General features: G+C 43.5%; 1 protein-coding gene across 3 annotated transcripts in view; it reads left to right on the top strand.

Moving 5' to 3' along the window:
- Nucleotides 1-279: 279 nt before the first annotated feature.
- Nucleotides 280-23,573, top strand: part of OGDHL (oxoglutarate dehydrogenase L) — a 69,852-nt gene continuing 46,558 nt past the window's right edge. Inside the window, exons 1-5 of one of the 3 annotated variants that reach the window (XM_083740305.1) lie at nt 280-496; nt 13,101-13,332; nt 19,395-19,586; nt 22,306-22,408; nt 22,981-23,096. In XM_083740305.1, coding sequence (XP_083596431.1) covers nt 13,126-13,332; nt 19,395-19,586; nt 22,306-22,408; nt 22,981-23,096 — 618 coding nt within the window. In that variant the 5' untranslated portion in view covers nt 280-496; nt 13,101-13,125. Of the gene's footprint in view, nt 497-539; nt 562-11,799; nt 11,825-13,100; nt 13,333-19,394; nt 19,587-22,305; nt 22,409-22,980; nt 23,097-23,573 lie in introns of those variants that run through there. The other 2 variants (XM_083740306.1, XM_083740304.1) reach the window with 2 other exon arrangements.

Genomic DNA, 23,573 nt, shown 5'->3' with positions numbered 1-23,573 from the left:
TCTAGAAACACTAGTTCAAAACGTGGCACTTACTGTAACAACTTCACGGTGAGTATTTACCAGCCCCCCCCCCTCCCAGCCCCCAGAAAGGCAGGAAACAACCTCGAGGAACTGAAGCGCACCGACTTTTCCGTAGTCTCGGGAGAAGAGGTAGGAAAAACGGGGGAAACGGGGGACGAAAAAAAGAGGCCCTCTATGTACCCCTCGGAAGCGTGGAAGCGGCAGTGTGAACTCCCGCGCGGTGGCGGGCCAGTTCACACGTTCCTCCGCTCCCGCGGGCGGGCGGGCTGGCGCGTGCGCAGGCCGACGCGGGTTCCCCCTCCTCGCTCCAGCACCGCCCCGCGCGCGGACAGCGAATTCCCGCCGCCAGGCCCCGCCCCCGCCGCGTTTACCTCAACGCGGGCGACGGAGGAAGAGGAGGAGGCGGGCCTCTTGTTCTCCTCAGCTAGCATCCCTCGGCGAGCGGCGGGCTCGCGCGCCTCACGTGACACAACAGGTATCTCCCTCTCTCTTTCTGCGCTCCCCCCCTTCTCCGTTCGGAGGGGAGGGGAATTAAACGAGGTCTGTCCACTTCTCTGGTGGGGGGGGGGGATGGAGGAGGAGGAACCACGGGTTTCTATGGTAACGGAGCGACACCCCCTCCCCCCCGCGCGCACACATACACACCGCTTCCTCCTCCTCCTCTTCAGGCCTCGGCCGGTCGCCAGGGAGCTCATAAGGCAATGGCAGAATGCGGGGTGGGGGGGAGAGCAGCAGGGATCCGTGGGGGGGGGGAGGGGAGAGAAATAAAGGGGGCGAGGGGGAACTGAGGGGATTGGATGAATGGGAGAGAAGGGGTGAATGGGGAGGGGGCTGAGGGAGTTAGATGAGGATGAATGGGTTAGGATGGGATGATCTTCCATTTCACAGCTGCTTAATCAGCAATTTTTTTTTGGGGGGGGGCGTCTCTAAGCAAAGGTCTTCTTCATGGTTCCCTAACATTTCCTTGGAGCATCTTTCCACTGTAGTGATAATTGGGAGGGGAAGGCCTAGTTGCCTTGGCAGAGGTGCCCTTCAGTTTGACCTAACGGGGAGGGCGGATTTGGAAGCGGAAGAGGGATTTGAAATCAATCAATCAAACCGCTGTTTTAATTGTCTCATTGAGGGCTGGGGTTCTATGGGTGCAGCTTAGTTGCTGGGCGGCCTCCATGCTGGTCGAACGGTGGTACGTATTTGGAGTAAGGAGGCAGTGTTGATGATGATGGACTTTGGTAGACGTGGTCCAGCCAGGCATGAAACCTAAATGGATGGGGTCATCTCTGCTTTAAAAGGTACATAAATTTTCAGCTAACGTAACCTGGTTTCCGCTTGTGTATCTGGCTGAACGATTCAGGACTTTGCGTTTCATCTCCGCTTCATCGGATATCTCTGTGAACTCGCCAGCACATTACTAAGAAGAAAAGTGATAAATGCGAAAAATGGAGGGTGTATAATTAAACATGTTAAACGGGGAAGCAACAGTTAATTTATTAGGTGGTTTTTAAAGAATCCCTTCAAATCCAAAAGAAAATATACACATTATTTGTCTATGCGTGTCGGAAAAACAGTCTCATGTCTAATATATTCTTAATAAAAGACTAAAGTATGATTTTCAGTATATATTTGCCAAATCTGTTCTAGAAATATATACGTGGGAATATTACTTGTGTGACTTCACATAAATTGATATCAGAAACAGTTTAAGTCAGTATAATTATTAAAAGCTCTTTGTCTTATTTATTACATTTATATCCCACCTTTGCCTTTGTTCAGATACCAAATACAGTACTAGCACATGGATGTTAAGATTTTCTGGAGAGCTGGGGGTGGTGTGGAAGAGAAGGGGAAGTTATGCCACTTGAGCAAAAGTCCATTTATGCAGTTTTGGATGTCACCTATTGATATTTCCCTTTTCACAATGCCCACACGCAAGTTGACATTTTTGTTGAACTAAGTAGCACAACCTCAGTATCTCTTTTCTGGAGAGTCCAGATTCTGAACAAGTTACTGCTCCTTAGCCCCAAAAAGAGGGATTTACTTCCATCAAACATTATTTGCCATTTTGTTGTACATTTTCCCATTCAGGAAAGTCCTTTTGGAACTCTTCCTCATTTGCTTGGGTTCTTACCATCCTCAATAATTTAGGTATCCCATGAAATGTCTGCTCACTGATTTCAGAGTTTTTATGACTAGTAAAAAAGCATCATTCCTATAAAGATTACTCTTGCTCTGGAGGCTAGGAGCCGAATCAGTGGCTTCAAGTTATGAGAAAGGAGATTCCTATTAAACATCAGGAGGAACTTTCTGACAGTAAGAGCTGTTTGACAGTGGAACAATTTCCCTTGGGAGGTGGTGAACTCATCTTCCTTGGAGGTTTCTAAGTAGAGCTTTGATTGTCATATATCATTTATGGTTTAGTTGAGACTCGTGCTTTGCAGGGGGTTGGACTAGATGGCCCTCGGGGTCCCTTCCAGGTCTACAGTTCTGTGATTCTATGATCCAGAAGCACCCCCATGTTTGGTTCCCTTAGTTATGAAAGCTGCCCCTTAATTCCTACCCCCTGCCTCCAGTTCTTTAACCAGTTATTGAGCTATAAGAGGACCTGGCCTCATGACCGAAAAAATTGTGAATGGATTCCCTAGATCTTGGAAGAAGTCACAAAATACAGACATGTACGCCTATAAGCAACACTTAAAAAACAAATAAATCTGCACTCATTAAAAGCTTAACTTTGGTCACACAAAACCAGGTTGAATGAGTAAGTTGTAGTGGTCCTAGATACCCCATAAAATTAAGAACATTGTGGTGTTTGTTCCGTGTTGGAGTTGCAGCACCTTCTGTGGCTGTAGAGACCGATGTGGGTATTTGTTCAAGCTTTGTTAAAATGGAGGTATGATTTGCTTGGACCATGATTAGTGTGTGTGTGTGTGGGGGGGGAGAGTCAGAATCTGAAACTACATTTTTTATTCTTGTTTGGCACTTAACTTTGGTCCAAGGGAACTGTAACTGTCCAAGTTCTGGTTGTCATCAGGAACTGCATGTAGTTTGGTTTTCTTCTCCTTTGGTGCATAACACAGTATCGGGGAGCTTATGAGCCTGAGACTTGTTTGTGTAGCATGGAAACATGGCTTTCTTTTACATATGAAACAAGGTAAAGGTAAAGGGACCCCTGACCATTAGGTCCAGTCGTGGCTGACTCTGGGGTTGCGGCGCTCATCTTGCTTTATTGGCCGAGGGAGCCGGCGTACAGCTTCCAGGTCATGTGGCCAGCATGACTAAGCCGCTTCTGGCAAACCAGAGCAGCGCACGGAAACGCCACTTACCTTCCCGCCAGAGTGGTACCTATTTATCTACTTGCACTTTGACTTGCTTTCGAACTGCTAGATTGGCAGGAGCTGGGACCGAGCAACGGGAGCTCACCCCATTGCAGGGATTTGAACCGCCGACCTTCTGATTGGCAAGTCCTAGGCTCTGTGGTTTAACCCACAGCGCCACCCGCGTCCCTCCCATCTGAATCAAACCATTACCTTAAAGTAAGGCAACAGAAGCTCCCCAACCCCTTGTCTCCACCCTAGCCATACAGATTTATTTGAAAGAAATATCGCTTGTTTTCTTTGAGCTTATTTCCAAAAACTTAGGATAGCAGCATTGGGAAGGTTCCTTGTGATATTTGATACCACCTCTGTGGCCTTTTGTGTTAAAATATCTCTTCCCAGTCTCAGTTCTAAAAATATTAAACTCACTATTTTCAATGTGATTTAGGTCTCTTTAAGAGGTATACCAGGTTGCTAGCAAATTCTCCAGTTTTTCCTCTGACTCTCGATCCATATTTTATGAGACGGGTATTGGGGACGCTGTTTTGATAAAATTTTGGAGACCCACAGAACAACAACACACAAGATTCTTTCATAGGATTTATAGTTATAAATGGCTTATTCTGGGATATTCAAACATACCTTGGGTCTATGTCACTCTGAATACCTTCATTTATTTTTTTATTTGGTTTAATAATAAGTACTACCAGCAGATCTATCTGTTTTAGGGGGGACTCAATGATAAGAAATTGTGATTTGGAGTTGAGGTGGAGTAACACAGCTGGTTCAACTCTTGGCTGTGCTGATCTTGATCTTCACCTTGTGATGAAGCTCTGTATGGAATAACGTGAATTAATTCATTATCCATTTTATACCTATTTGCTGTGTGATTCATAGGGCAGCTCCATGTATGATGGTCTGGTCCGTAGATTTTCATCATACCAGAAGTTAATATTCACCATGAGTCTAATTTTAGTGAATTTAACCTTAGTTCAATTTTAGTGTAGCCTATTGAGGTGTGTTATGACTATTCATGAAAATGCGAACTATTCAGGTTTTACAGAGGCATTAACCGTCAGCAGAAATATGTGGGCTTGTACATTTTGAAACCTGTTCCAGGGAATTTGTTGACCTATGACATATGTAGTTCCATTGTTTCACCTGGGTTCAAAAAGAATCAGATCATTCCTAAGATTATACCTGGTACCAGAATTAGTTTGTTGCAAACTTCTCCTTAGGGGGGAATTGACTGAGAACAAGAGGTTAGAGGTAAGTTAGACATTGACAGGATCATTTGTGCCATCAGATGGTGTCTTTAGCAGGGGTTATCTAGGTTATTGCTGTATTTAGTTGTTTCAAGGAGTATTATAAATATACATAAGAAGATGCACTGATACTTTAAAGCCCTTCAGCTGTTTATTGTCCCACTTTAGTTTATTATACCCCAGCAGTTTGATAAATACGAATCACTTTTCTTTTACAATCCAATTCTCTTTCACACAAACATACATTTTTTTAAACCTATGATAAAACCCATGTTTAATTAACATTTGTTTCCAGATGGAAATTTGTGTTTAATTTTTGGGTTGAGGTGGAGTAACACAACTGGTTCAACTTTTGCCTGTGCTTATCTTGAGCAAACTTCCATTCCTGGCCTGTTTGGGAGCAAGAAACCAGAATTCTGCATTCAGTCCCTATGCTTTCTGGTTTTTTTTACCCACATGTGAAGAGACGACAGAACCTTGAGCAAATGGGATGCAAACCCCAGCATGCTATGTATTCGCATTGTGGTTTAGGTAAACCAGAATAAACTAGGAATTTCTGGCTTTTTCTTATGGGATAATGCAATGTGTCTCAGATAGTTGAGTATTGTTGCTGAGAGCAGTGTGATCATTTACAGTGATACTTTGGGTTAAGAACTTCGTTCTGGAGGTCTGTTCTTAACCCGAAACTGTTCTTAACCTGAGGTACCACTTTAGCTAATGGGGCCTCCTGTTGCTGCCACGCTGCTGCCACATGATTTCTGTTCTCATCCTGAAGCAAAGTTCTTAACCCGAGGTACTATTTCTGGGTTAGCAGAGTCTGTAACCTGAAGCGTCTGTAACCCAAGGTACCACTGTATATATCTGTTCAGAGTTCAGTGGGCTTACTCCTAAGAAAGTGGATCTATAATTGCAGCCCAAGTTTCTGCAGTAGAATAAAAACCAGGAAAAAATAGGCTAGATTTACTGAGGAAAATTTGAGGATTAAACAGATTTGACACTCATTTTACATTCTGACCTACTTAGTGATTTCTGTTTCGTATCTCCATTAATTGAAGAGGTGTACCTTCATAGGGACGCGGGTGACGCTGTGGGTAAAACCTCAGCGCCTAGGACCTGCCGATCGCATGGTTGGCGGTTCGAATCCCCGTGGCGGGGTGAGCTCTCGTCGTTTGGTCCCAGCTCCAGCCCACCTAGCAGTTCGAAAGCACCCTTAAGTGCAAGTAGATAAATAGGTACCGCTTTATAGCGGGAAGGTAAACGGCGTTTCCATGTGCTGCTCTGGCGCCGGTTCGCCGGAGCAGCTTCGTCACGCTTGCCACGTGACCCGGAAGTGTCTGCGGACAGCGCTGGCTCCCGGCCTCTAGAGTGAGATGAGCGCACAACCCTAGAGTCTGTCAAGACTGGCCTTTACCTTTACCTGCATAGATGGAACGCGGGTGGCACTATGGGTTAAACCACAGAGCCTAGGACTTGCCAATCAGAAGGTCGGTGGCTTGAATTCCCACGACGGCGTGAGCTCCCATTGCTTGTTCCCTGCTCCTGCCAACCTAGTAGTTCGAAAGCACGTCAAAGAGCAAGTAGATAAATAATTACCGCTCAGGTGGGAAGGTAAACGGTGTTTCCGTGTGCTGCTCTGGTTCGCCAGAAGCGGCTTAGTCATGCTGACCACATGACCCGGAAGCTGTACGCCGGCTCCCTCGGCCAATAAAGCGAGATGAGCGCCGCAGCCCCAGAGTCGGCCACGACTGGACCTAATGGTCAGGGGTCCCTTTACCTTTACCTTACCTTCATAGATATTGATTAATAATGTTGAATGAAAAATGTTATGATACTAAACTTTGTGAGAGTAAGCAAATCTGTCTGACCATGTGGATAATCCATCCATGAGATGGATTATTGTTTAAATGGGACTGTTATAGGAAAAAACCTCCTTTTCCCTTATGGGGTATCCAAGACCTCATATAGAGTCCTTAAGTGGGTTCCCTATTGGTAGGAGAAAATAACAGAGGCCAACCAGATAATATTGAGAAGCAAAGCAGCTAGTAAGCCTGATCTTTATTAAACTGTTGCAAGAGGGTCCTCACTTACCACGTGCTGGAGGGAGGAGGAACCCAGGAACAATGGTGAGCAAGCCCTTATATAGACTTTTGAAATTGCCCACCCTGTAACTCAAGACCACCCTCAAAACATCATACATACATCACAAAAGGGGGTGGTCTACAGCAGAAATACATCACAGAAGGCGGTCTACAGCAGAAATCCTGTTTGCCAGGATATCTGTTAAAGATTGCATTACCTGGGCAGCCTGGCCATTTTTTTGTGATGGTAAATACTTTAATTCCTGAAACCAGATGATAGGCTCACCCTTTTCATACACAAATATGCCCTTAAGACAGTTAAGCAAGATACAATGGAGAGGCTTTCCCATTTCTTTTCTCCTTGCAGAGAAATATTTGAGGTCAATTTGGGAGAGTCAAAATGGTTTGGGAGAGTCAAAATGAGTTCAGGATTGCTCTCCTGTGCTATTTCAGACACGTGGCTTATATACTTATGTATGTGTTTGCCTTGTACATTTATGAACGTTTATTTTATATTTCAGATCCTAGAATTCTTATAACAAGTCACTGACATTACTTTGTAGTCTCAAGATTTTTTTTTTTTTTTTTAAGTTGACTGATAACCACAGAAAGATGGTATTGTTTTCCCTTTTGGGGGGAAACTTTTAATTTTACAGTTACACTGTAAATAAGATTTTAACTATTTTTCAAAAATTACATTTATCCATAAAGTTAATTAAAGTTTTTGTTGTTCTTGTCCTGTTTCATATTGTGTATTTAAATCACCCCAGAAATTAATTCATCAAGTGAAATAGCTTTTGGCTATCTATGTACACATAAATATTTTTTTTAAAATTCTATGGTTTGGATACTAATGAGTGAAAGGTAGTTTCCTCCCTTCTTCTCCAGCCCCATCCCTCCTGAAAACTTGGATATACAGTTGTCAGATACGTTTTGGAAACTTTTTCATATGTGATGGACATGTACAAAGGGGTAAGAATATTGGGAAATGATCTATAACGATTTGAAAAAATTGTTTAAATTTACCTTCCCAAAAAAGTCCTTTTGTTGGGAATAACCCAGATAGAAATTCCCAGGTGCCAGAAAAATTTATTTGTTTATGCAGCAGCAGCGGCCTGTTGTCTATTAGCCCCAAAATGGAAAGTGAGCGAGGTCCCTTGTAGAGAGGACTGGCCACTTAAGATGTTGCAATATGCAAAACCTGCAGGTTTAACACACAGAATAAGAGAGCAGGAAGAACATATATTTAGAGAAGAGTGAAAATATTTATTGAATAATAATAATAATAATAATAATAATAATAAATTTTATTTATATCCCGCCCTCCCTAGCCGAAGCCGGGCTCAGGGCGGCTAACAACAATCAAATAATCAAACAGTCAAATAATCACACATTCTAAAAATATTTCATTATAAAAAATAATTAAAATCAAATTGATGGCAACCGATGAAGCAAAATTTTGTGCAGGTTGCCAGAGGAGGGAGTCAGGCTGCGCCCTGACCAAAGGCCTGGTGGAACAACTCTGTCTTGCAGGCCCTGCGGAAAGATGTCAGGTCCCGCAGGGCCCTAGTCTCTTGTGACAGAGCGTTCCACCAGATTGGAGCCGCAGCCGAGAAGGCCCTGGCTCTAGTTGAGGCCAGCCTAACCTCTCTGAGGCCTGGGACCTTGAGGATGTTATTATTTGCAGACCGTAGGTTTCTCTGTGGGGCATACCAGGAGAGGCGGTCCTGTAGGTACGAGGGTCCTAGGCCGTATAGGGCTTTAAAGGTTAAAACCAGCACCTTAAACCTGATCCTGTACTCCACCGGGAGCCAGTGCAGCTGGTATAGTACCAGATGAATGTGATCTCGCAGCGAAGACCCCATAAGGAGTCTCGCGTAGAGCGAGTTACAATAATCCAGTCTGGAGGTGACCGTCGCATGGATCACAGTGGCTAGGTCAGGGCGAGAGAGATAAGGGGCCAAATGCTTAGCTTGGCAGAGATGAAAAAATGCCGCCTTTGTTATAGCTGTAATCTGCGCCTCCATAGAGAGGGAGGTATCGAAGATTACACCCAAACTCTTAACGGACGGTGTTGGCACTAATTGCACCCCCGCAAGAGATGGGAGTTGCCCCCTCAATCCCATATCGTCCCGCCCCAGCCAGAGGACCTCTGTCTTCGAAGGATTTAGCTTCAACCGGCTCCCACGTAACCATCCAGCCACAGCTTCCAGACATCTGGTCAGTGTGTCTGGGGCCGAGTCAGGATGGCCATCCATCAACAGATAGAGTTGGGTGTCATCAGCATACTGATGGCAACCCAGCCCAAAACTCCGGACAAGCTGGGCGAGGGGGTGCATAAAGATGTTAAAAAGCATCGGGGAGAGAATCACACCCTGAGGCACTCCACACACCAAGGAGTGGCGCGATGACAATTCCCCCCCAAGGGCCACCCTCTGTCCCCGACCAGAGAGAAACGAGCGCAGCCATTGAAGGACTGTGCCCTGGATTCCCACGTCAGCAAGGCGGTGGTCCAGGAGTTCGTGATCGACCATGTCAAAGGCTGCTGACAGATCTAGAAGAATCAGCAGCCCCGACCCGCCTCGATCCAGCTGCCTGCGGAGATCATCTGTTAGGGCGACCAGAGCCGTCTCGGTCCCATGACCAGCGCGAAGGCCGGACTGGAATGGATCCAGAGCAGATGTTTCATCCAGAAACCTACCAAGCTGTTCAGCAACCGCTCTCTCAATCACCTTACCCAGGAATGGAAGATTCGAGACTGGGCGGTAATTGGATAGATCTAAGGGATCTAATGATGTTTTCTTTAAGAGCGGACGCACCACTGCCTCCTTCAGTTCCCCTGGGAATATCCCGGTGCCAAGGGACAAATTGATGATATCCCCCAGGGGGGCCCGCACCTCGTCTGGACACGCTCTAATCAGCTATGACGGGCACGGGTCAAGAGGACAGGTGGTGGGCTTTCCAGCCCGGAGGAGTCTGTCCACATCGGCTGGAGATATCCGGTCAAAGTGGTCCAATACTGGACCCGAGGACAATCGAGGGGCCTCCAGTTCCTTTATTGTATCCAAATTGGCAGGGAGGTCATGGCGGAGCAACAGGACCTTCTCCGCAAAAAAGCTCGCAAATGCCAAACAGCTGTGTGTCAGATTGTAATTTAAATTTGGCTGTCCTTCAAGGGGCGTTAAAGACCGAATTATACTAAATAATTGCGGGCGAGAGCTAGCGGATACAATGGAGGCCGAGAAGTAAGACTTCTTAGCGGCCTTCACTGCCATCTCATAGGTTTTCATAAAAACCCTATAAGATGTTCTTGAGGCTCCGTCACGGGCACCCCGCCATACTCGGTCTAGCCGTCTGAGGTCCCGCTTCATTTTCCGAAGCTCCTCGGTAAACCAGGGAGCCCGGTTTCTGCGGGGTCGCAGAGGGCGCTTAGGTGCGATCTCATCGATGGCTGCCATGAGCTGGGTATTCCAGCCCTCAACAAGCTCAGTCAATGAGTCGCCAGGGGAAGCAAGGTCCAGCAAGGCTTGACAGAATCTATCAGGGTCCATCAGCCTCTGCGGGCGAGCCCAAATCGGCTCGCCACCTAAGCAGGGTGGGGGTGGAAAGTCAGTCCTGGCTTTCAGAGCGTAGTGATCAGACCATGGCACCTTCATCGAAGGAGACATGATCACATCTATACCGGCGCCAAAGATCAAATCCAGCGTGTGGCCTGCTTCTTGTGTGGGGCCCGAAACAAACTGGGAGAGCTCTAGTGTCGCCATGGAAGACACCAGGTCCAGAGCCTGTGAGGAGGGAGTGGCATCAGCATGGAAGTTGAAGTCTCCCAATACCAATAGGTTAGGGAACTTCAAGGCCCAGCCGGCCACCGCCTCCAGCAGGCCTGACAGGGTGGCTGCTGGTGCGCTAGGTGGCCGGTACACCAGCCAGACAGCCAAGCTCTCCTCGGAGCCCCACACTAGGCCAACACATTCAATGCCAGGGATCGATGGCGATGGTAGAGCCCTGAAAGAACAATCTTCCCGGATTAATAATGCCACCCCTCCCCCCCGGCCCACAGTCCGCGACTGGTGGAGGATGGAGAAACCCAGGGGCGCCATCTCTCCTAAGGTAACAGTTACTCCTTCGCGCACCCAGGTCTCCGTCACACAAGCCAGGTCGACCCCCTGCGAGGTAAAGAAATCTTGCAGGGTGGCGGTTTTGTTGCCTATAGACCTGGCATTGCACAACACCAGTGAAGGAGGTGAGTAATCCTTGCTCACCCTACCCTCGTCTCTCGGGATGGGGCGCAGATTGGAAGGGGTACGAGCATATCCGTATCTCGATCCCCTTCGCCTATAACATCTGCCCCCACCGCCATACCTCCCTCGCCCCTCCACGGTAGCAATCCCAAGCCTCATACTAACCTCCATTTACAAAATAGAAAAACAAAACAACCAAAAACAATTATGCCCAAACAAAACCAATCCCCACCCCACTCAATATCCAACCCCAAAACAAAACAAGACGGAACAAAACAAAAATACATAGATAAAAACCACCATTCACGGTGGTACAACAAAGTAAACAATAAAAACACCTTTAAAACACCTTAAAATATATAAAAAAATCTTTAACATTTGCTGCAGCAGCACCAGTGTCCTTAAAGCTATCACGGAAGTGAGCCTGGGCCCCGCCCCCTAGGCCAGATGGAATTAGCCTGAGGAGGGAGAGGCCTTCTCCAACACTCACGATGCAGCAGAATATATGGAAAATAATTTTACACAGCTGAAAATGCTGGCAGCATTAAGATAAATTCAACAGAGTATACAGTGTTTGATTGATGTAAAAGTGGAAAACTGATTTGAATGGTTAGAGTAAAAGTATGATATGTCATATGAATCATAGAAGGAGAAGAAGGGACGTCACTGGATATTTTAAAGTTTGTAAAATGTTTGAAATTATATATGTAAAGATTAAAACTACCCACAGGTTGTAAGGACAGGAATAAATTTGTGGGTTAGACAGGGAAGTAAGACCAAGGTAGCTAAAGAAAATGCATGTTACAATCAGTGTACTGAAAAACAGAAAAGAAGAATATGTGATAACTAAGGAGGTTTGAAGATAAAGGGCAGAGCAAATGGGAAGGAAGGACTATTAAGATGAGCAGGTAAGAACAGAGTTTTCATATTTATGAATTAACTAGCCACTTGTATGAGACTAAATCTTTCAACCATGGAGTGATCCTAATATCTCAACAGGTTTTCATTACTGTTTTTCATTATGGTTGATGTAGTCGTTATGGCTGTTGTTCTATTTTCTTTTTCCATATGTATTCTCAAAAATGGCAAAGTGTCATTTTTAAAGGACGGATTGAAAAAAGAGCATCTAAATGAGACAGTATATCAATGCCTTTTGTTGATTAGCTTAGTTTTCCAGCCTGAAACATCCTTTTTGGGGGCACGGTGTGGTGCGTGAGTCAACTCCAATGCATATCCTTAGTGAAAGTATGTGTGATCAGATTGATGTTCTGCTGTATGGCATTTGGCAAAAAATAAATAAATCCTGTACAAGGTTATAAAAATGAAGAATTACTGTGACGTTCTGGTCATTAGTCAGAAGTGGCTTGCTTGCTGGATTGGAGCTGTTTTGGTTGCTTGCTTCCTGAAAGGTGGGTCACGGTTGCTTATCAGCTGGGAGAGGGGTGGTGTTGTAGAGAGGGTGGTTCAGTGCAAAGGGTACCATATTGACTCCACTGGAACATCTGTATTGCCCCAGTCTCCCCATTTCCTTGCCCCCTCCTTCTCTCTAAGCAACAGCAGCTCACCTGCCAGGAAGCTAACTAGCATCACTTGCCCATTGCTATTGTCAGGATGTTTTAAATACTGACTTCCTGTCTGCTGCCCATGAAAACAGATAATTCTATAAACTGCACATCAGATTCTTTTATTTCACAGGATCTATTTCTCATTTAGCTGAAAATTACCTTGATAGAATATGTAACATGTGTAAATGTGATCATTGTGGGATGCATATAGAAAAATCTGTTGGTGAGGAACAATAAACTATCAGCCCAAATAATCACAGTGATAGCATCACTGTACATGGATAGATAGTGATGTAAGAGTGTGTTATTGTAATAATTATTGGGGATCAACTAGGGATTAAGCAGAAGCAATGACAACGCTGTCTTCTTGAAACACTAATGTTGCTGAATTAGATTTCAAGTGTAGCTTCCGGCCCTGCAGGAAGCTGTGTCCTAATAATTCTTGTTAAAATCAATGGCTTTCACCGTTAAGTATTTCTTAGGAATTGGATTTCTGTCATCCAGGACAAGATTCTGTTTCTAAGTAGACGCTCTATTAAAAAGGAAAGCCTTTAATTGCAAGATACCCATTAAGTGTTGGCTGCTTTTCTAATTCCTTTTTACCGTTTTCTCTCAACAGAAAATCATCTACGAAATACACAAAAATGAGTCATTTGCGGCTGATTGCTGCTACCCTGAAACATCGTGGCATTTGTTCGTTGATGAAGAAAAATGTAAACAAAAAAGAATTTCTGCCAAGTCGGAGTTATGTTTCACCGGGAGCCACAGAACCATTCTTGAGTGGAAGTAATTCAAATTATGTTGAGGAAATGTATTATGCTTGGCTTGACAATCCAAAAAGTGTGCATAAGGTAATGCTATATATGTATATATATATATATATATATATAATTTACTAGGACATTTCCACAGCTAGAAATCTGAAGTTTGATACACATTGTGGCTTGAGCCTAGATTTCCTGAGCAAAATTCCCTTTCCTGTTTTAGCCCTCTGTGCATTCCTTGTCTACTCAGAAGTAAAGCCCACCATGCTCTCTTTTATATTTAGAATTGAAGCATTTATTTTATATTGGTGAAGATATGTGAATTTGCCTGAAATAAATTGGGTTCTTGCAACCATTCATTCCAAGTGGTCACATAGACAGCTTTTGAAAGTACTCAAAAGTAGTGCTCACAAAACAATATTATTATTCTTACAAGAGCAAATGGAGGGGAAAAGTGCATGGTAGGCTCACAACTGCAATATCTCAAGGATCTCCCCATATATACCGCCCCAGACCCTGCAGTCATCATCTGAGGCCCATTTTTGTGGGCCACAAGTGGGGCATTTGTGGAATTCTCTCCCCAGGGAGGCTCACCTGGTGCCTTCATTATATCTCTTTAGGTGCCAGATGAAAATGTTTCTCTTCAGCCAAGCGTTCAGCTCTGGCTTTTAAAATGTGTTGGTGGGAGGAGGGTCTTGTTTTTGTATTCTCATTTTGTATTTTCCTGTTGTGAACAATATTCTGTTGTGGATATTCATAATATCTTTATTAATATTATTTAACAACAACAACAACAACTGGTGATAGGCGGGAGTTCATCCTGCAGGCCAGATAGGCCACTTGAGCACCCTCAGAACTGTCTTTTCAGTTCAGTGCCCTGGCAGGCAGGCAGGAAGCCATCATGGAATGGGTTCATTTCTGCCGCCATTTCCCTCTCCGCCATGGGGGGTTATGGGAGGCCATAGCATAGCACAGGGGTCCCCAACCTACAGCCCATGGAGGCCATTTAACCAGCCCTGAACCGAGCCACCTGCTGGGCGAGTCCCCCCCCCCATGCTAAACCACGGCACGGGGACTCTCTTCTGCGGCTCTGGAAATCAATTCTGTGCATGCCCAGACGCCAGAAATCGTGTCTGTGTGTGTCCGCAGTGCCGGAAATCGCTTCTGCGCATGCCCAGATGACGAAAATCACGCCTGTGCAGAAGTGATTTTCAGCATGTGGGCATGCACAGAAGCAATTTCCGGCACCGCGGACATGCGCAGACACGATTTCTGGGTGTTGCGCTGCGCCGGATCTCCGTGGGAGGCGGAGGATCTCCGTGGGAGTGATCCGGCCCATGCCCGGTAAGCCTTACTGACCCCTGGCATAGCATAATCTTCATTTAGATAGGGATCTGAGTCAACTGTAAATGGATTGCCAGGTTTCTGCAGAACATGGCTGCCAGAATTTTCACTGGTATAGCCAGGATTTTTCATGCTGCACCTTTCATGAAAGAATAGTGTTTGCTCCTCATTTGCTCCTGAGACTTCTTTAAGCTCCTGGTGCTTTCCCTTGAAGCCAGCTTTGAGAAGGGGTGCTTCCTTGGGCATCTGGGTCCTGTGTCTTAAGATTTTCTGCAGGGGCCTTTCTTTGAGTACTCTCTGCAACAGAGGTTCATTATGTATTTATAAAGTAGAGGACTTTTTGTGATGGTGCTCCAAATAAACATTTCTGCACTGACGTTACAGTCTTTTTGGTGCCAGGCAGTGCTTTTTTCCCCTAGAAAAATGGGTGCCAGTACTCACCATGAAGTTGTTACAGTAAGTGCCATACTTTTTAACAAAAAAAAAAAGAGGTGCTGGTACTGTATACTCTTGAGTACCCCTTGAAAAAAAGCACTGGTGTCAGCTTACCTTTGTATTCCTGCCAGCATTTTAGATGACCTTTTGGTTAGAACCGCTTTATCCTAGTCTTAATTGTGTTTTATTTTTGTCTGCTTCTTATCCTGCTTGTTGTTACTTTAATAAAAATAGTGTGCTAAAAATATGTGAGTAGTTTTATTCACGGTTTTGAACATCTCCTTGGAATCTTTTGAGGAAGGGCAGCTCAGAAATATTTTAAGTAAATATACTGATACAGATGTTTGTGTCACTCCTGCAAGCCAGACTGAGCAATAGTCCCTCCTGTGTCACTATTGCAGAAGATAGTGGGTTGGTTTTTTAAAAAATTACTGCTAACTATTGTGATAATTTGTGGTGTTTGATTTTCTCTCTCTCTCTCTCTGTCTCTGCATGTGTGTGTTTCTATGCTTGCGTGAATACATGTGTTTTAAAGCTGTGGCTTGCTTTTGGATATCGTCCTAGGTGTTTTGTAACTGGTGATTAACAGGACAAAAATAAATGGCTTGGGCTAATAAAGCTAAGGGATGAACGTCAGTGGAGATAAATGGATATAAAAAGCATGGTATAGAACTGAAAACACTTCATTAAAAGTTGTCAGAAGCAAGGCTTGTAATCACTTGGAGCTTTAAGGTTGAGTAACTTTCTGTCACCTTGCCCAGGTTACTGGATTTATTAAAAGTATCAATAAACCTGGTTAGAGGAACTTTGTATATTGAAGCCAAGTACAGTGGTACCTTGGGTTAAGCACTTAATTTGTTCGGGAGGTCCGTACTTAACCTGAAACTGTTCTTAACCTGAAGCATCACTTTAGCTAATGGGGCCTCCTGCTGCTGCTGGAGCACGATTTCTGTTCTCATCCTGAAGCAAAGTTCTTAACCCGAGGTACTATTTCTGGGTTAGCAGAGTCTGTAACCTGAAGCGTATGTAACCTGAAGCATATGTAACCCGAGGTACCACTGTAAGAGTAAACCCATGTAATGAAGAGCCTGGCAGTGCTAAGGCTCGTTTAAAAACAATAGGTCAAAGCATCACACAAATACAGCTGAATCAGTTAGCAAATGACTTGTCAAACATGATTTTTGACTGTATTTTTTTTTCTACTAGCATTTGCATACTAGCATGTAACTGCATTTCCTACTACAGTCCAAAGCTATAGCTCCAGCCTGTGAAAACATACATGGAAGTCAGTCCTGTTCAGTTCAGAGAAAGGCATGTTCAAGCCTGATGCCTGACAGTTAAAAAACAATCCTGCTCCACAATATGCTCATTTGAATGGTGCACCTACACCTAATAAATGCAGTGTTCGCATACCCAGCCCATAGAGTCCTAGTTGCACACGTAAGTGTAACACTCCAGTTTAAACAAAATGACAAGTGTGTGGAACCCTGCACAATTTTGTCCAATTATGTCCCTCATGTTTGAGCTAGACCTCACTTTATTTAGATTATTTGTATTCTACTCTCTGTAAGTCCTCCAGAGTGGCCAATGTAAGCTTTGATTGTATATTTTTTTTTAATTAAAGCTTACGTTGGCCATATAAGAGTGTGTGTGTGTGTGTGTGTGTGTGTGTGTGTATATATATATGTGTGTGTGTGTGTGTGTGTTTTGATCTGTTGGCAGACAACAATAAAACAATTACGAACAAGGTTGCCACTTTTGCAGCAGTAGATTGAAAAATTCACTGCAGTTTTCTAAAATTCTATACCCTGAACTGCAAAGACCATCCACATAGTATTTTGATGTTAATCTCAGTTTGTTTTTGGTAATTTTTAGTGTTATATGTTAGTGCTAGGTTTTCTCCCTGCTTCCCTAGCAGGAGTTTAGATCTGCTACCAATTTAGTATTGTAGGTACTTCTACTGTTCCTGTGTTTTGTAATGGCATTGGGCAACAGGTAAATAAAATCTCTCACACCTACTAAGAGGACTGCAGTCCTAAGCACTTTACCAGGAAATAGGTGCCCGTGGGAGTAACATCTGAGTAAACAGATTTCGGATTGGGCTGTAACCTAGAAAGCATTTTCTAGAACTACCTTTTCCCCAACTGATCTTTTGGGTTAGCTTTTCTTACAGTGCTCTTTGCTCTTTCGTCTCTTGTCCCTACTAATCCTTTGCTCCACTAGTGCAAAGTAGCATCTGAAATGACTCTAGGAATGAAATGATACAAGCCCCGAGAAAGGTGTCATTATTTCTGCTCATAGAATGGTGTCAGGGCCATAGATCATAAAGAAGAGACTTGACAAGGCTCAGCTATTGCTATCACAAGATTAATTGAAAAAAACTGCTTGGTTGTCTATTGAATACACAACAGTTGCCATGTTTTCCTGTATGCAACCAGTCTACCATGAGAGCGTAATGACTTCCTTGATATTGTTTGCTTAGAGATGAGTGCTGGGGTTTTTTTTGTAAAAAAAAAAATCAAGTTATTATACCTAACACTCAATGGTAATAATGGTTAAAAGCCAAACAGCTAACATTGCAGTGTTTTAGTCATCACCACTGGGCAGTAAGAAAACATAACTGAAATACACGAAATCAGCTTTTCAGGGGAGCCATTCTTAACACCAGATTTTATAAAGAGTTGTATTCTGACTCCAGGCTTCAGTTCTAATCCCAATCTGCACTGTTGGAGGGGTTGATGATTCAGCAGATGTCCTTGTCTGCTGACCTGTATCGGTGGTGGTGTTCCACTGCTAGAGACCGCTGCTGCAGCCGCAGGAAGTACAGTGGAGGAAGCACTACGCCCAACAGTGTTCTACGGCCCATAGAGGGCCTAAATATGGGGTGTTAGTGGTTTGGAAAAAGCCAGAGATGAGCCAGACATGGATCTACTGGATTTTAAACTGGGCCAGCACCTGGAAAAGGGGCTTTGCTGTGCCAGCCTAAAATTGGTACAGTGAAAAAAATAACCTAGAGGGAAGGGCCCACTTCCCACCCTTCCTGGCCAGCTTTCTCACTTAAAATTAATGTATGATGTGACCTTCATATGCTGTTTCTTATTGCTCGCTTTAATAATAATAATAATAATAATAATAATAATAATAATAATAATATATCCTGCCCATCTGGCTGGGTTTCCTCAGCCACTCTGGGCAGGTTACAACATATGAAAACAACAAAACATCAAACATTAAAAAACAAGATATCCTATACAAGCAACAAACCAACCAATAAATCAATAAAAACCAATAACAGTAATAGCAAATAGTTTACAGTTATACCCAGATTAAAGTAACCACCAACCCCAACTAAACATTTAACCAACACCAACCTGACAAAAATGAAACAGAGGAGCCAAAATTAGAACCTTTTAAAACATTTTAGCCAGTTGCCCCAACCCTAGGAGTTCTTCCAGCAATGTCCCTACGGCCTCCCAGGATCCTCTTTTAGCTGTTCAAGGTGAGTCTGGGCCCTTCCCTCTAGGTCAGGTAGAAATGGGCCTGGCAGCCGGGAGCAGGTCTTTCTTCAGCACTCAGGCAGCAGCACTTTAAAGCACGTTGCCCAGATGTTGGGGGCATCTACAAAATATAGGACAATACAGGGGAGTAGATTGTGTTCCTTATGGTCCATGATTTCGGGAGCTTTCTGACAGCACAGTCCCTCTTCCCAAATTTTGTTAGTATACTGACTTGTTTAAATCAGTAGTTGTTCGCTCCAAGTCTGAAAAAAGGATCTTGTAAGCCATCTTGCTATCTAAGATTTACCTTTGAACTATTTTTGTCTTATCACTGAGACCTACAACAAAATGTTGCAGTGTATCACTAATCCCTAAGAAGAATGCTCTTGCAGGGCTCCAGGCAGCTACAAAGAGGAGCCCCGTAGTACAGTGGTACCTCAGGTTACATACACTTCAGGTTACAGACGCTTCAGGTTACAGACTCCGCTAACCCAGAAATAGTGTTTCAGGTTAAGAACTTTGCTTCAGGATGAGAACAGAAATTGTGCTCCAGTGGCACGGCGGCAGCAGGCGGCCCCATTAGCTAAAGTGGTGCTTAAGGTTAAGAACAGTTTCAGGTTAAGAACGGACCTCCGGAACGAATTAAGTACTTAACCTGAGGTACCACTGTACTTTGAGTGGGGATGGTAGTGAAATATTGGTTTAAGAGCTAGATAATAGAGAGGGATAGCAAAAAGAATTAGGGACAAGGAAATGAAGGGATTGAATTTATCACCTGTATTGTTTTCTTTTCAAACTTCTTAGGGCTATAATAGCTTTCTATTTCCTGTTTCCCCCGCTTCTTCCTCTCTCTTTTTCTCCCACCCTGTCTAGTCATGGGATTTATTTTTCCGAAATGCTACTGCTGGAGCCCTTCCTGGACAAGCCTTTCAAACTCCTTTACCGGACCTTTCAGGAAGCAAAACATCACTTGTCCAAAGCCATGGACTGACAAAGTCACCTGCGAAAGCCGAGAAACTAGTCGAGGATCATCTGGCTGTGCAGTCATTGATCAGAGCGTATCAGGTCAGTGTACAGAAATTCGCCTGCAGCAGCTGAGGGTGTTTGCTTATAACAACATTTTGTAAATAATACGCAGCTAAGGAGTCGCTTCTGCATAGGTGTTTAAGGGCATTTCCACACAACACTTTATTCTGGACTCAGAGCTGTTCGTGTGTACAATATTTTGCATCATCCACATCCTCCCCCAAATGAAACATTTTTGGTTTGTGAATCCCCTTAAATTTCTATTCTTATAGATTCCTTGTCATGCTAATCTAAAAAGCAACCAGAATATTGTCAGACAAGTGATTTGCACGGGACCCCCTGACTAATTTTTTTAAAAATTGAACTGTTTTCGCGGCTGTTGCATATTGCTCTCTGAGTGATAAATTAGCGTGGTGCAATAACTCCCTCTAACTTTGCTTTATACACACGTACTGTCACTGGGTGTATTAATTGGAGGTTTTTGATATGCAGAAGGCCTTTTTGTTACAAAATACAGCCAAAACAAATGACTTGCCTTCTGTCATAGGAGAATCGCCATTTATTAAAAAGATGAATTAGCAGAAGATCATTGAAATGTTGTACTATATGCAGAATTATTGTTTCTTCTGTCTTTATTTTTCCCCCTTGGACTTTGCAATTAGTCAAGACAAAAGCCGATTTAAAAAAATAAAAGGTCTGTGGAAAATATTTGTGGGAGATCTTTACTGCATGCTTACTTTATGCTGTCTGTTTCTGCCTAGTACTGAGAATTAAGGACTGTATTTGCCGAAATTGTTGTGCAACGATCCCTACTAGTGCAGCAGGACTCTCCCACCCCATCCCCCAAACCTGTTCTCGAGAATTCAGAGAATTCCCAGAACAGTGTATGGCGGTGGGGGGGGGGGAGAGTAGAGGGGACATAGTTCTGTTGGACAAGCAGAAATGCTTGCACTGGTGGATTTATCCCCTTAGTGCTACTCTTAGTGCAACTCTGAATTTTTAAAAATAAATGTTTGCAACAATTGTCCTTAAGTAAGAAAAGCCCTGCTGAATCGGATCAAAGGTCCACTTAATGCCATGTGCCATGGGAGCCAACTCCTAGGGGTCAAGGTCCCTTCAGCCTCCCCAATAAAATATTTGAGGGAACATTGCCATTCAAAGGAGTATGTGCACCGAATCCTGTGATCATGTGATAAAGTCCTTCAGGGCTGCTAGCAAGCTTGCTTAGGTTTGTTGAGGTGCCTTGGTGAGACTCGTGTGTGTGTGTGTGTGTGTGTGTGTGTGTGTATGTGTGTGTGTGTGTATGTGTGTGTGTATTCTTCAGCTTCTCATTACTTGTATGCAATAACAGAGAGATCACCTGGAACCCTTTACATCTTTTGAATCAAGCACTCATTTTTCAAAATAAATTTTCACTAAAAAAGGGGGAAATTGACATTCAAGCCACTTATATACTGAACCAGCTAAGAGAAATGCACATGCAGGGAGACTGCCTTGTATGGTAGGCTGGTTAGGTATATGCATCATCTGCTGGATCAGGAACCACAGGCATAAATCTCATGTGCATCTAAGTGTGGGTGCCATCTATTCATGCTACACTGCTTTTCAGTTGGATGAGCACCCAATCTCCATCTGCCAGCGCTGGCCACACTTCTTTAAAATAACAGCTAGATTTGGATTGGGATATCATGATTATTTTTTATCAAGCTGTGTAAAAGTGTGTGGCAGAGGGAGTATTGCATTTGACCAGTAAGGTGGGATTAATTTTTTTTACTTACTGTTACATTTTCCCTACTGAAGAACTTGCATTTTTAGAAATGAATACAATACCAGTAAAATAAATAAAAATTGCAAATAATTGTTCAGATGATGATCCCTATGAAGCACATATATTTATGTGCATAGTTCTTTGGCAAAGGTTTTTCTGTTTTATGATTAATTTTAATTAATTTTATACTTTTTGTATATACTGCTTAGAAACTACCATAATTAAGCCATATATTCAGCAATTAAGCAGCAGTTAAGCAGGCAGACTTGCTGCAAGAAGATGCAGTGACAGGCACTAGCTTGAATGGCTTTAAAAGAGCATGCAAGACATGGATAGAGAATAAGTCCAACAATTATAACAGCCATGATGGCTACAGACAATCCTCTCTGTATGCCTCTGAATACCATTTACAGGGGTGGAACAACAGGGAGGAACTGTTGCCTTCAGGCCCTGGTTGTGGGATTTGGACAAGAATATGGTTGACTTCTGTATGAAACAGCATGTGGCAAGGGTGGCAACTTGATAAAATTTTGGGGGGAGAAAGGTAAAGGTAAAGGTACCCCTGACCGATAGGTCCAGTTGCGCGCTCATCTCGCTCTGTAGGATCTCAAACAATGCTGAACTTCTAATGCCATTGTAGACAGGCTGTCCACAGTTTGAGCATTCTTTAAGGCATGTTATTATTACCTATGTTTTTTTAAGCAGGGTGATGAAGGGATGATAACTTTCTTTGGCTACTTTGTTCTTCTAGAAAAATCGTATGCATTGAATGTATATTCACTTAGCATACAGGCAACAACCGTTTTACGCTTGTTCAATATGTGCGTGACCATATTGCCGCAGCCTGGAACTGGCTAGAAAATGATTCTATGGCTGAGCTGTGGGAGGGCACAAAAATTGGTGAGCTCTCTCTTTTGAGTCACCTTATTACTACAATGTTTTCTTCTTTCCCTTTCCTACCACCTGTCTTACCCACTTCAACCTATGCAGATCCGTGGACACCATGTGGCTCAGTTGGATCCCTTAGGAATCTTGGATGCCGACTTGGATTCATTCATCCCCTCAGATTTAATCACGACTATAGATAAACTAGGTCAGAATTTTAACTCCTTGGCAGTAAATTAATATCCATGGTGAGGAGCATGTCTCATGTTTTAAGTGCAACAGGCAGTCAGGTGAGCACTGCAAAACTGAATAGTTGCTCCTGTTTGCAGCGGAGCAAGCAACCCATCTTGAATGAGAGAGTCCTTTAACTTTATGTATTAATTTATGTTAAATTCTTGCATATATGAGGAAGATGTGAAAATGGCATTTTCATACTCATTATAAAAGCACAAGTGGCTGACATAGTTTGAAAAATGATTATTTGCAAGAACTTGGCATGAATTTTAAGAGATGTTGCAAAACAAATGCCTGGCTCCTAAATGCTGATAGGTTAATAAAAATGGGCATGAAAATAAGGATGAAACACAGGAAAAAAGTAGGCAAAGAAACAACAAGGTGCATGTGTGTTCATGCCAAGGCTATTTGACTTCATTGGTTCATCTCCTGTTAACTTGCATCTTTAAGATACCAAATTAATGAGGTATGTGTGGCTCTGTAGAGTCAATGTTTGAGTTTTGAACTTTTGTTCTTGCCTTCTCACTAATAATGTGTATATCACAGGGTTTTATGGCTTATATGAATCTGACTTGGACAAAGTGTTCCAGTTGCCCACAACCACCTTCATTGGAGGAAATGAGACCATGCTTTCCTTACGAGAGATCATCAAACGGTTGGAGGTAAGTACAATGACATCCTGTATCATTGATTCCTCCTAAAGAGAGTTCAGTTGTCCAGTTATAAATCTTCATTCCTTGGAGTTGTATAAAATACAGCATGCTGGGGAAAAAAAGATTAACATTATTTAATCTTCCAAATGCTTCAGATGAACATTGCAAGGGAAAAGTTGTATGTGGAGTGCCCTGTTACAGTGTAAGAAGTGCTTCCAACTAGAAATAAAAATCAATGACATGCCAACAGAATCTGAGGATGTCACGCAGCAGGTGGTATCATTTAAGTATAGACTTGAAGACTTGCCTAAGTTTGAGGAGGTATTAGTAACCAGGTGAGTGGCTCTGGTCTGATCATTTCTTGGACCAGTTGCTAATGTAGGCCTTCACCTGGGGGGGGGGGAGGACTCCTAAGACATGGCATTGGCCACAATTGAGTTGCTGCTCCTTATTGAATTGTGGAATGCAGAAGAGGTGGATCCGTTT

The sequence above is a fragment of the Podarcis gaigeae genome (genome assembly GCF_964106915.1).
Source record: "Podarcis gaigeae genome assembly, chromosome: 5".
NCBI classification, from domain to species: Eukaryota; Metazoa; Chordata; class Lepidosauria; order Squamata; family Lacertidae; genus Podarcis; species Podarcis gaigeae.
This window is presented reverse-complemented; position numbering and strand designations above follow the sequence as displayed.